The 14,252-nt window shown below is 45.3% G+C and overlaps 1 protein-coding gene and 1 long non-coding RNA gene across 2 annotated transcripts; one reads left to right on the plus strand and one right to left on the minus strand.

Moving 5' to 3' along the window:
• Nucleotides 1–71: 71 nt before the first annotated feature.
• NDUFAF4 (NADH:ubiquinone oxidoreductase complex assembly factor 4) lies at nt 72–5,990 on the minus strand. The gene is made up of 3 exons (XM_075923912.2): nt 5,721–5,990; nt 4,034–4,131; nt 72–699 (listed from the first exon to the last, which is right to left on the minus strand). Exons 1-3 carry the CDS (start codon nt 5,842–5,844, stop codon nt 373–375), a joined length of 549 nt encoding a protein of 182 aa, XP_075780027.2. The 5' UTR covers nt 5,845–5,990; the 3' UTR covers nt 72–372.
• Nucleotides 5,991–6,072: 82 nt separating this feature from the next.
• On the plus strand, nt 6,073–14,212 carry LOC142827838 (uncharacterized). Its single transcript, XR_012902607.2, has 2 exons — nt 6,073–6,208; nt 6,998–14,212. It is a non-coding gene; the product is annotated as an uncharacterized LOC142827838 (long non-coding RNA).
• Nucleotides 14,213–14,252: the final 40 nt, after the last annotated feature.

Below are 14,252 nucleotides of genomic sequence, written 5' to 3' on the forward strand. Positions count from 1 at the left end.
CATGATAAAGACAGCTGCAGAATAGTTAGAAAATGAGGGTTGAGTCAAGTCCAAAGACAACACATTCTCAATTTGATTCTCAGTAACAGGTGACATTTATTTAAAAAGAAATTCTTTCCGCAAACAAGCAGAACAATTTAAGTGGCTCATTTCTTGTTCTGGACAGATTTCACTGATTTCTCCTTATCAGGCATATGTAAGACAGATTATGAACCAGAGTATACCAAATACATTTTTTCCCCCCATGCAGCAATCACACACGGAATGCAGTCATATAAATAAAGCATCTTATTGCTACAAGAGGACAACCTTGAAGCGCATGTGACCAAATTCCTACACAAACTGTATGAGAAGTGTCAAAGGAAAACACCATTAAGAAGGTTTTAAAGCTTCTTTGTCTTTGGAAGGAGAAATTTCTAAAGCTTCTTTGTCTTTGGAAGGGGAGATTTCTACATCAAAAGGTATGAAGAATTCTAAGAGAGCAGTGACCTCCTTCAAGTCTAGACTGTATTCCTTTGCTATTTTCTCTGCGGTCCATATTTGTGGAGAAAGTTTATGATTATTGAGAAGAGTCAGAGCCTCCACCAGAGAAATTTTGCCTTTGGGGATCTTCTGAACATCTAGTTTGCTTAAATGAGCTAGTGTTGTAAGTCTGTATTCCTGCTGTAAATTTGGGATACTTCCACCTTCATCTTTTACCTAGTGTGGTAAGAGAAAAAAAAAATTCAAGTCAATCAGAGTTCTGTTTATTCTGTGCAGTGCACATTCCCTGCCTATTTCTTTCATTAAAGATTTTCCTTTTAATTAAAATAGAAAATACTCTACAGTTTTTCCATTGTGAATACTTTGATCCTCATGCATTGTCTAGGGTTGCCAACTTTCCTGACTGAACCTGAACCTTTTTGGAAGTCTTAGACAGTATGTAGAACACAGAATGAAAACCACTACCATAATCCAGCACTATTTTGTTCTCAAAGCACCATGTTTTATACAGATCAGTTTCAGCAACAGTTATCATGGCCAAAAGCTCAGCATCTACATCAGTATCTTATTTTTCTGAAGCAAAATGCAGGACTATGTAGCACTTTAAAGACTAACAAGATGGTTTATTAGATGATGAGCTTTCATGGGCCAGACCCACTTCCTCAGATCAAATAGTGGAAGAAAATAGTCACAACCATATATACCAAAGGATACAATTTAAAAAAATGAACACATATGAAAAGGACAAATCACATTTCAGAACAGAAGGGGGATGCGGGGAGGGGGAGGGGGGAAGGCAGGTAGGTTATTCTTCTGGACAGCTGAACACCCAGCATTTGTTTATTATTATCCTTACTTTTTTGTGGTCTATGTTTTCAGCTCCATGTACTAGACTGTTATTAGGGCAGTCTTCCTGGGGCGGTCGTGGTGCATTTCGACCCCCAGGTCTGGTGGTTGTTTTTTGGGGTTTTTTTTTTGTTTTGTTTTTTTAAACAAAAAAATCCTTGGTGTTCCCCATAAAAAAAAACAAAAAAACTATTGTTTGGTGTCCCTCGGTCTTAAAAAGTTTAAGAAACACTGGACTACATGCATACCCCCCACCAGTACATTTTTAGTAGGCTGGCCAGCAACTTGTGCCAGGTCTGGTACACATCCCCACTCTAGTTCTACATTTAAAATGTTATTAGGAGCCGGGCAGGCAAGCAGCCCAGCTTGGTTCTGGGTTGCACCAGGTTTGGGATCTCAGACGCCACCCTGCACAGAGGTTGCTGCCACCCTGCACTGCTGCCTCTTTATTAGAGGCAGCAGTGTGGGGTGATAATTGGCCAGTCCATGAGTGAAACTGGTTTTTAAACTGGCTCCCCTTGTGGACCAGTTCCAGCCTGGCACCCCGGGCTGCTGCCTCTGATAAAGAGGCAGCAAAGAGGAGTGGCAAGGGGCTCCTTGGGAGTGGAGCTGGAATGCACTGGCTGCCGGCCCCTACAGAATAGTCAAGTAACCAATAAGAATTCATGAGATTAGTCAGCTATTCAAATAACTGATATTTAACATCCCTAATGAAGATGCCTAATTTCAGGAACAGACACACAAAATATATGCACAAAATTTTCAAGCAACTGAGCAGCATCGACTTCCATTGAAGTCAAGTTGTCAGCAATCTGATACGTTTTTAGCTTCTCTATCACCCAAGTAAAATGAAGATAACACTATTACCATATCTCACTAGAGATTCATTAACATTTCTGAAAAGCTTTTTGTCTTAGATGGAAAGTATTACAGAAATGCTAAATATAAGACACACACGAAGCGGATGAGGTAATGTCTTTTACTGGATCAAATTCTGTTAGTGAAAAAGACACGTTCTTAGTCTACACAAAGCTCTTTCTACAAGTCAAGGTATTACCTAATCTACCTTGTCTCTGACATACCTGGGACCAATGCGGCTACAAACACTGAAAACAAAGCATAAAGGCAGACCTAGGACTCACTTCTTTGAATCTAATGCCAATATGTTTAGCCTTACATTAGAAATGTAAGCGATAAGGCTAGGCTTATTGTGTAGTTGAGTTGATTACTCACATCGCCTTCCCCCCCCTTCCCCCCCCCCCCCCCGCTGCCTTTGTACTAGAAGCAGCAAGGGGGAGGGCAGGGAAGAAGCAGGAGCCAGTGCTGGGGGGAGCTGGCTTAAAAGCCAGTTCTCCCCAGCACTGTCTCCATAGTGCTGCTGCTCCTCTGCCCATTGTGCTGCTGACTATCAGCCTCGCTACTACTACATTTAAACTGCAGAGCTGCAGCAGGGATAGGCCCCAGACCCGATGAGAGCTGGGACTGAGCAAGTCCAGCTCAATCCTGGCTTCCATGGGTCTGGAACCTACCCCGCTGCAGCTCTGAATTTTAATTGTAGCAAGAGCCAGGCCAGCTCTTACTACATTTAAAATGCAGAGTTGCAGTGGGGTCGGTTCCAGACCCATGGAAGCCGGGACTGAGTGCCTTCCCTTATCAACTAATCGTCTACTTGATACAAATTGTATCGACTACACTATTTGCCAATTACCCGCCTCTTAACATCCTTATTTTACATGCATACCACATAGACAACTGCTGTTAGATCATCCGTTTCATACAAAAACAATATAAATAAAACATCTTACCATTTCCTCACCCAAACAGATACACAACTTCACTTAAAAGGACACCAACATTTTAAGTGATATTTTAATAATTTCTTTATTTCTGGTACTAGCTTCTTTGCTCTCCACACAAGCTCCAATTTCCTCTACCACATATAGAATCAACAGGAATTCTATTTCCCGTCTAATTTCCTATTTCCCTTCCACAGACTGGCTGATTAAACTTCTGGAAACCCAAATCTGTGAACATATTTTAGAGGCTGTGGCACAAGGAAGGTGCACTCAGATAAGAGTCTCTGTGATAGATGAAGATGCCTGTATAGACAACTTCATAGAAAGGAAGGAAAGCTGAAACCATAAACAGAGGCTGATGACACTCTTAAATAAATAAGGTAACCCTGAAATTATAAAACATCAATAAAAAAATCTCAATTTAATCTATTAACAGCTACAGGCTGGACCTCCTGGTCTGACACTCTTGGGACCAAGGCAGTCCAGCCATAGTAGACAGGGCTGCTTGCCCCCAGCCACTGGGGATTTTCTCCAGGCTGGTCTCACTCCAAATCACAGCAGGACTTCCTGCCCCGGCTGAAGAGGTTTTTCTCCAGGCTGATCTTACTCTATCTGCAGAGGCAGGACTCCCTGCCCCCAGCCTGCCACTGGCCTGCTGGATGGGCTCCCTGCCCCAAGGCTACTGGCTCTACAGGTGGCCAGCCATGGGCAAACTCTGTGGCTGGGGCTCACTGGCCCTGCAACATTGGACCACAGACATTGCAGGATCAGAGAGTTGAGGACCACAGAGGTTCAACGGTGGAGTAAGCTGCTAAGCCTATTCATCACATAAGCATTGGTACGTTATTAATTTTGTCATCTGAAAAATGCTTGCTGCTATAATCATAGCAGAAGGAAGACATGCTCACTTGTACAGGTGGATCTCTGGAATCAACATAAACCTCTTTCAGTAAGGTAAGAAGTTTGTCATCTTTTCTGCGGATTTCCTCTTGGAGGTCTGAATAGTCTAAGAAAAAAAGATTTAAAGCAGAAAATCATTTACTTGCACCCATATTCTTGTTGGCTTATACCCATAAGACATCACACAACTCAAGTGAAAATTAATGCATGTGAAGACAGTGTAAATACTTTCAGGGAAATCAGATTTCCATGTTATTTCTAATATTCACAATACTTAATCCCTCATACACAAGGAAAAGAGAATTTATTATGCCTATTCAAGAGGAAAAGAGTAGCAATTTTAAGCAATTAGGCCAGGTCTAGAATAGGCCAGGTCTAGAGGTAGCAAGGGGGGCAGGGAGAGGAAGGGGTGTTTCAAAGCTGCAGCGCCATGTGGAGCCCATGGCAAGACCCTGGGCTCCATGCGGTGCTGCCGTCTTGAAATTCTGCATGCAGTCCACGGCCAGCTGGGGAGTCCCCAGCTGGCCCAGGTTGCACGTGCCATTTCAAAATGGCAGCACCACATAAAGTCCAGAGTCTGCTACTTTGCAACGCTGCGTGGAGCGCAGGGTTGCAAATGGCATTTTGAAGTGTCAGCACTGTGTGGAGCCTGGGGTCAGCTGGGAATTCCCAAACTGACCTCAGGCTCCATGCAGCACTGCTGCTTTGAAATGCTGCAGGGAGCACGGGGCCAGGGCGGGGGGACTGCTTGAGTCCCCCACAGATCCCATGCGCTCTGCAGCACTTTCACCTTTGAAATGTAGCAACAGCCCTGGAGACTGTTGCTACACTTCAAAGGCAGAGGCACCCTTATTGATTCGCTGAATAGTCAATGCAAATTGCATCAACTATTCAATTAGCCAATTAAATTTAACATCCCTACCACAGAGCCACCTGCCACCCCCTATCCTCCCATGCTGCTGCCTCTCAAAGAGACAGAGACAAATTTCATACCCTGCAAGATATAATTAGGTCAACCTAACTAACATCCAGTGTAGACACAGCTGGGAATTATCCTAATGACCTATCTATCTACCACCTTGTGGAGAGGTGGATAACTTTAGTGACTCTTCCCTTAACGTTATCCTGGTTAACATTGTTCCATTGCTTACTGATTAGAGCACATGCTCGGTTAGAGATGTTAAAATGTGCTTAAATAACCATGTAACCCTCCTCGCCTGGGGAGGGAAGGCTGGTGGGTTCAAGTCCCAACCTGTTCCATGCACGGGGCAGTCGGCTCCGCAGGAGCTGGGGGACAGACTGGCTTCCTCACAGAGTCACACAACCCACAAGTAAACCAGGCTGAGACGCGAGGACCCCACCCGCCAGCCTATGCCCTGGATCAGCAGCGTCCAGCCAAACAACGAGGCTGAAGGTAGCAGCGGGCAGGATTAGGGGTCACTGTCCGCAGCAGCCCGCGGCCGCTCCCAGCTCCTGGGCTCCTCGCAGCCTGCAGGGCTCCGCTGGGGGAGACAACCGGCCCCTCCGTCAACTGTCCCCTCCCCCGCCCCGTAACCCGCCACAGCCCCCCCCCCCCGCAGCCCCCAGCCCTGCCCACTACCCCGCACGTGCCCCAGCGCCCCGAAATCCACCTTCAGCAGCCCCTCCCCCCGCGGCGCGTGCCCCAGCCCCTCCCCCCGCGGCGCGGGCGCTCACCGGGCAGTGCGCGCGGCGCGGCGCGGTGCCGGGGGGCCGGCCTGGGCTTGTTCTTGCTGATCTCGCGGCTGGCCCGGTTCTCCAAGTTGAAGTTGCGGAACGCGCGGGTCACCCTGGCGCCCATCGCCTCCGCGCAGCGCCAGCCCGCGCATGCGCCAGCGACCCGCCCGCCAGCGCCCCACCTAGCGGCCTGGAGGACCCCTGGCAGGCGCGGGGGCGGGGCAGAGCGCTCCGGCTGCTCGGCGGGGCACTGCTCCGCTCTGCCTCAGTTTCCCCATCTGCAACTCGTGCGGCGGCGGCTGCTGCTGCTCACGGCAAGGCGTGGCCGGGGTAACGATACTCTGAGCCCTGCGCCGCCTACTGCTCGCTCGCGCCCGGCCTCCGCCCGCCCCGGCGTATGGGGCCGTCCCAGGGCGAAAGTGACTTAAATGCGGGCGGGGCTGTCGCTGCGGGCAGCACAGGGAATGTACGTGGGGCCGGGGCGATAGGTGAGGCTGCGGCGCGGCGCGGGGTGTGTGCAGGAGTCGGGGGAGGGGTGGGGGGCTCAAGGCAGAAACGTGGGAGGTGCAGGAGTCAGGGCAGGGATTAGAGGGGGGGGGGTACTCGAGGCTGGATAGGGCAGTGGGGACTATGCTGCTGGAACCGGGGCTGTGGCACTGGGCTGCCTAGGGTGAGCCTACACAGTGCCCTTACCTTGAAATGAGCGACCACCATTTGCACTGTGCAAATTGCAGTAACTTATTTTGAGAGAATTTCAAAACGAAGCACTATTCCAAAATGTCCCCTACCCCCCGTGGAAGGAGGGTTACAGGGGTGCCGGAATAGCGTGCCTGTTGTTTTGAAATCTATTTAGAAATAACAGACTGCTTTAAAGATGCAGAATAGCTAATAGCTTCTGGTATCCTGAAATAACTCCACAATGTAGATGTAGCCTAGCTGTGCTGTGGCCACGCTGCCCAGGGACCGTGGCTGCTGGCTAGGGCTAACAGGGCTGGGTCCTTGCCTTCCCCACACCCAGCTGTCTGACGCTGGGGCTGACAGCTATGAGGGAGCAAGGGAGTGGTTTGGGCTTTGGCTGTGGAGGATGGGGGCCAGAACAGGAGGGGTTAGCCAAACATGCCCAGCAGCAGGTCTGGAACCTTACCCATGGACAGTGTCCGACAGCATCCAGAGCCCCACCCTCAACCAGCCACTCTCTTAAGGGTTTGCCACACTGGGATGCACCAGTTTTTCACTTCTGGTTCAGACTGATCTCAGCAGAGGCACTTCTTTTTCAGGTTACCTATAAATATACTGTGAGTATGATGTCTCTAAGGCAGTGTTTCTCGAACTGTGCTCCGCAGAGCCCCAGGGCTCTGCGAGACATCTCCAGGGACTCCAAGAGGTTGACAAACTGGAAACATCGATAGGTACAACACATACAATCAGTGGACCGCTGGGGCGCCGCATACATTTTTATGCATGTAAAGGGCTCCGGAGCCCAAAAAGATTGAGAACTGCTGCTCTAAGGTTTAAATTAATTTGTAAAAATAAAAGAAGGTTGTTCTCCTGCCACAGCAGTAACTGTGAACTCCGTTATTGTTTCATATGGGGATATTAAAATGCATGCAGTGTACATATATTATATATGTATTTCTATGTTATATGAAAACTCAGATGCATTTGAATGTTATGCAATAACCAGGGCTCGACGACTGTGGCGGAAATCCACTTGCCAACCCCGCACCGCACATGCGCCAGACCCACATTGCGCATGTGCGCACCGCCGGTGAACAGGGCGACCAGCTGAAATCCTCGCCACGGGCGAGTAGATAAGTGGATTTGTTGAGCCTTGGCAATAACAATAATAGATCTGTCTGTTACTGCTGATGTGAAAGAACATTTTTCTTTCTTTAGGCCTACAAACACTTATGAACATGACATGAGTGGTCCTATGTCAGTCAACAGGGCTTTTTATGTGGCTAAAATCACTGATTTTCATAAGGGTATGTGAGACCTGTTTTTTTTTCCTTGATTTTTAGCTATGCCCAACACCCAGATCTCAGATTGAAGTTAATGGAAGCTGTGGATATTCATCTAATTGAGAATCAAACCATGTGTTTAGTCTTGGAGTCACTTTCTTGAGATAAAGTTGGAAATATCCTCATGTTGTCAGACTGGGGTAGGTTTTCCACCTTCCAGAGTTTTGATAACCAGAATGCCCACATCTTTTCATCTTAGTATTAGCTTTGGTACAGCATAGGAATTAGGGATATTAATGTGTATTTGTATACATGGTTAACTGATGTGCCATGGCTCATCAATTACAGGAGGCCCCCAACTTGCAACGTGATTGGCTCCACGGGAAGCATCACAAGTTGGGGGTGTTGTAACTCAAACCCTCATTTACAATAGGTGCTGTGCACCACTGTAAATGCGGGCTGAGGACGTAAGTCAGGGGTTTCTGGCCCTTTCTACACTTACAAAAATGGTTGAAAGTGTGGGGGGTCAGAACTCGGATGGTCGCAAGTCGGGGGCCTCCTGTAACCTGCACCATTACATGCACCTCCCACCCCCACCTCTGTATCTGAGGCAGCAGCATGGGGTAGGGGGGAGCAGGCAGGAGCTGGTGTTGGGGAGAGCTGCCTTAAAAGCCGGTTCCTCACAAGTACCAGCTTCTGCGGAGCCACCAGTTCCCCCATGCTGCTGCCTCTAGTTGGGGTGGCTTTCAAACTAGCTTCCCACATGTACCAGCTCCTGTATAGCTGCTTGCTGCCTCTATATCAGCATCTACATTAATTTTAAACATCTTCTTTGTGTTTTTTAATTGGTGAGTTTATTAGGATAAAGGTACCATTTAAGTATTTCTGATGACCTTTCTCATCACTGTTATTCTGTGATTGGAAAGTGTGTGATTTTTTCTATACAGGTACATCATTGTTCTCATCAATGACATTATGACAGTTTTAGGAGGCAATGCTGTATGGCAGGGGTGGGAAAACTTTTTTGGGTCAGGAGCCACTGACCCATAGAAAAATAAGTTGGGGGCCACACACAAGTGAGATGTAAAACAAAACAAAAACTCAAAACTCACTGAGACAGCCCCTGACTGAGAAGGAGAAAGATAGTCTCCACATTTCCTTCACTCACCAGAGCTTTGGGGAACCCAGCCTTGTAAATTTTGTGTGTTCCAGCCCTGCGGAGGGACAGTAGGAGGGCTAGAGCACCAGTGTGGGCTCCCCAATGCTGGGGGTGGGGGGTAGGAGGAGTCCTGAGCCTTGGGAGCTGGATTTAGGCAATCTAGGGACTGCATCTGGCCCCCAGGCCTTAGGTTTCCCCACCCCTGCTGTATGGATACGTTATGTGCCCTATGTTGGAGTTTTTCAGAACAACAAATTATTACAGGATGGCAGTCTGTGGGCTAGCTTGTGTCACAGGCCTGACTAAGGACAGTGTGAAGGTACAGTACCTCTCTCAGATCCTCATTGAGCAAAGAAAATGCAGTATTTGCTCTCAGCACATCCATCCAGTTCTACTGACCTACATGCCAGGGAATTGGGAAGGGAGTATCTACATCAAAACCATAACTCGTGGTAGTACATAAAGATTGCTACTAGCTTGGGCCCTATTGTGTTATCAATATATGTATTTACACATAATAAATGCCAGTCTTTTCCCCAATGAATTTACAGTCTGAAAGACAAGACATAATAGGTAGATAAGATAAATGGGGTGGCAGAGAGAACAAGTAGCAAATAAAACAGGATTTGCATCTGGGGTTACTAAGCTCTTTCTGGGGTCCTGGAAGAAGTAACCATTGTTCCCCCAATTTAGAAGCTCAGGTCTTCCATCTCTCTTATGTAATGATATAGACATAAAATTGCCCTAAAGCCATATTCTGTTGGGATCTAGTTTAGAAACCACTACACAGTATACATAGTAATAGGAACATAGGAATTGCCAGACTGAATCAGACCAACGATCTGTCTAGTTCAGGATCACTAGGAAGTTAGTGGGTGGCTTGGTTATGCTTTGAAGCACAAAGATTTCTAACTCATAAATGTTTATCTTGTAATGTAACTGTCATTTCTTGTTCGTATGAATGTCTTTTCTTGGTGTTCAGAGATCATTGTTGGTACAATATTCATTACTATCCCTTTAAGAGAAGTCACAAATCATCCATCTGCCTATTGACTGAAGGCACTGACCTTAATTTGAAACAAAAGAAAGTGCCTTTTGGCACCAGAAATTTCTGGCTACTGGAATCAGACTCAGCACAGTACTGCTGTGCAGTTTCTTTAAAGCCTGATGTGACTAACACTCCTGTGGTATTGCCAGCAGCAGACAAACTCACCAAAAGGCAGCCAGTTAGTTAAAAATAAAGAGTGATGTCATTCTATGTCTGTCATTTCCCATCACTAAGCATGTTACCAGGCTGTATGTTTCATTGATTGGGAATGACCAGGACTACAAGATTTTCATTCTAAGTCTGGAATCTTTCATACTGACTGCAACAAGTAAAATATTTGAAATGTTTGAATTGAAGATATTTTCATGGCATAATTAGGCATTTTATCAATGTAGCTGTATCATTGATAGAAACACTTTACCTAGTCCCACACCTGCATTCTTAGTTAAAAAGTTGTGATTATATTTTTTCTTGTAAGATAAAGTCTGTATATTCTATTTGTCCCGTTTTATAAGAGTGTTTCATTGCCACTGAATGAGTAAGCTTATCTGAATTGTTCTGGGGTATTTGTAGTAAACAGTGTGATTCCTTGCTTTCCCATATACCAAAATGAAGACCATAAGCACATAGGAACTGCTGTGCTGGAACAAACCAGTGGTTCTAGTCTGATATCTTGTCTCCGATGGTCTCCAGCAGCAGATGCTTCAGAGGAAGGTGCAAGAAACTTTGTATTAAACAGATGAGGGATACTCTTCCCACACACACATACACGCATACCTGGTCTCATCCCTCCAACATCTACAAGCAGACTTATTGAAATTGCTTAGCAATTGCAGGAAACAAAACTGTTTGGAGAAAGAAAAACACTGGTGAACATTTTCTTTTCCATTTTCATCAAAGTGTTTGAATTTTTTTCCAGACAGCTCTGTAGCTGGATGGAAAATGGATCAAATATTTATTTTGTGAGTTAATTAACATAGTTTCTTTATTACTGGTTGATATATTGTATGTTCCTCTGTAGGAATATAGGCCCACATTAAATTTAGGTGAACTATGTTTTAAAATTGAGTTGAGAACCTGGCATATGCAATACATGCAAGTCATGCAACCAAAAAGCATGAGATCATGAGAAAGAACAGTTGTGTTAAACATGCAGTGAGCCTTTGAAATAACTAGTGTTAACTTATTGAAAGTTTGTCTGAAGTAATAGAAATAAAACATGTTAATTGGGTACCAGGTGCAGTAAGTAATTGCCTATGCAAGAAACTGCTTCATCTGGTTTTAGCTGAAGTCTGATAATTAGGAATGACATCATTTGTTTGTTAAGGAGAGTGTATATTTAAAGGGTTCATTAATATTATCTGCTCAAGTTAGAAATTATCAATATGGGTCTAAGTACCCTGGGGTTTAGTCTGTTTATAAGTATCTTGATCAAATGGTTATAAATGTTGTGTTGCTGTTTGGATGCAGTAATTGTTTATTACAGTAAAACTCCAATTGTCCGGCATCCAGTGGTCCGCATTCCCGATAGTCCGGCACCAACTGGAACCCGGAAGTGCTCCAGCCAGCCGGACAATTGGAGCTTCTGTGAGCCCCATGGGCACTTGTGGATGGGAAAGGGAAGGGGAGAAAAGGGGAAGGGGATTATACCCCTGTGACAGGTCTGCCGGGACCCACACTGCGTCCGGCCAGGGGGTGGGAGGTGGGCGGGGAGCAGCCCGCCGCTGCTGAAACTGATGAGCAGCAGACTTGGGAAAGCTGCAGAGCAGAGCAGCTGGGGTGATGCCGGGTTGGTCCCACAGCGCTGCCCCTCACCCCCCTGCTTGGTGATAACTACTGCAGTCTGGGGGGAGGGGGGAGAGCCTGCTCCCCTCCCGGAAACTCTCGGTGGCGGCATGGGGCTTCCCCCGCCTTCCTGCAAAACGGTGGAGGGTTTTCCCCTTACCACGCATTCCCCGCCCACCCCTTGGATGCAGTGCGGGTCCCGGCAGACCCATCACAACCCCCCGCCAGACTACCTCCCGATACTCCGGCATATCCGATAATCCAGCACCACCTAGGTCCCAAAGGTGCCAGATTATCGGAAGTCTACTGTACATAGGATTTTGGGGCACATTTAGAGCATAAATAGCATTCAGCCTTTGAATTTAGGATAGATATTTGTAATTAAATTAGACTTGTGGTAATATACTGCATAAATAATAATTAGGGTTCATCTGAGGAAACATCAACTTTCTTCATTAAGAGTTGTGAGAAGCTTGCTGCTTCCATCCAGGAAGGTGAGGTATCACAGTAGCCCATAAGATATGTGACCTTCTCTGAGAAATATTAATCTCAGTGCAACGTGGTGGGTGCTCAGGTGGAGTGGAGACAGTCTGGGGTTACTCCATGACTTATTGTCCAGAAAAGTTTTGAAGGATGTGACTTTGCTGCCTTTATGGCAGAGGAGAACTAATATCTGTTTGCTTCTTCTATTGCAGGGCACAGGTTTTTGTCTGGCTTTGTATCAAACAATGTTTTCTGCCACTGATACTCAATTTTTTTTTCTTATGTCTTCTTGTCACAGGTTACTCAAAGATTATAGCAATCTGTGTGAGCAATGAAGTAGGGGTTTATATGCTTCTGTCGTAGAGAGCATCTAGCAATAGCCAAGAAGAAGTGGTTGTTGTTATGATACGCAGCAATGGCTATCCCATGCTGTTAAAAAGATAAAACTAAGAAAGACTGAAGCACTGATTATTATTCTGTGGGCCAGTCAGTGCTCCTGTCTTGTCCATTATATTTTGTTAAGTGTACTTGTTAAAAAAAACAACTTCTCACTGGAAGTGTTTATTATTTATTTTATTATGTGAATTATAATAGTGCCAAAGGGCCAATGAAGAATGGGGCCTGGGATGGAAACACAGAGCTATAGACAGTCTTTGCACTGAACAGCTTGCAATCTAAATTATGAATGCAAATACCAATTAACAGTTAACTGGTTAAGTGATTAAAATTATGTTGTTTAACTGATTAACTATTAGAGGACTGGTACATATCTGCTGTGGCTGCCGTCTTGCTGCTTCTGTGGGGCAGAGATTCAGCAGGGACTGCTTTAGACGGAGGCCACCACAGCATTGGTCCTGCCTCGGCCAATCCACCACAGGCAGGGGTACTGCTCCAGCCCAGCCTGCTGCACAATAGCTGGGGTCCAGCCAGCCACCCAGCCGTTCCTGTGGTGCTGCAGACAGGGACTACTCCAGCCTGCCGCACCATGAGAAGCTGCTTCAGCCAGGACAGTTAGCCTTTTACACCCCTAGTCTAAATAGACAAAATAGATGCAAGGCAGAGGAAGTTAAGAAGTCTAAATATTATACTAGCCTCAGATATATTAATGGGCATGTACAACAGGTCAAATACTAAGATTTTTATCAAACTTTTCTGAAATATCACCAGGCTAAATTTGGAACTACTAAATGTGTCTCTGCACATTTATTGCAATGTGTTATTCTTGGGAGACTCTTCTTGCATCATTAGTAGCATGCACAAGCCACTGTACCTGTCCAAAAGTATTTCTCTCCTTGCACAGACTTCTTGGCAAAGCACATTGATTTCAAAGCTCTTACATTTAAAATCCTGAACTGATGTGCCTCTGTGTACCTAACAAAGCCTTCTCATTATTTCCCTGGCTGATTAGTATAGTATAAATTAGCAGGTTATTTAGTTTATCTTGGTTATATACTTAAAGCAATAGGAACTAAAGTGTTTGAAATGAGGTACCATGGTTGTGAATTCATTGCTTACTGCAATTAGAAATTCTCATTTATTCTGTTAGTCAAGCAAGACTAAAACAGATATTGGCTTCATTCTTAGTTACAATAAGGACTTCAATGTGGGTAAATTTACATCCACTTCATGACCCCTTTATTCTGCCAGAGGATATTGTTGCAAAGGCCTCCATACAAATACAAGTTGTTATAACAAATACAGTGGCCACAACTAACATGCTATATTCTGTAAATATAAATGGTTGTAGTAGCACAGCGTTAAGCATCTACTTGTAGATGAAGCACAGATGATTCTTCTTGCTCTAGTTAGATTTTGTATAGCCAGTGAAACTCTCCCAGGAGAATCTTCTCTCAAAGAAAACAGACACTTTAGCTGCATAGTTGTAAATATGCTCAGGAAGATGGGATTTTTATCAATAATTGTTGATTTCATAATATACATATTGACAAAAATTTGATTAGTAATCAGAATTGAGAATTTATAAGTGTTTGTTTCATGGATATTTAACGTGATGTTGACAATTTGTGTCTTAACAATTATAAAGCTTTAACTTTTTGAATCTTGGTGTCTGCTGTTTTTAATTATTGTCTGACTCT

This window comes from Pelodiscus sinensis, chromosome 3 (assembly GCF_052426305.1).
Source record: "Pelodiscus sinensis isolate ZL-2025 chromosome 3, ASM5242630v1, whole genome shotgun sequence".
NCBI classification, from domain to species: domain Eukaryota; kingdom Metazoa; phylum Chordata; order Testudines; family Trionychidae; genus Pelodiscus; species Pelodiscus sinensis.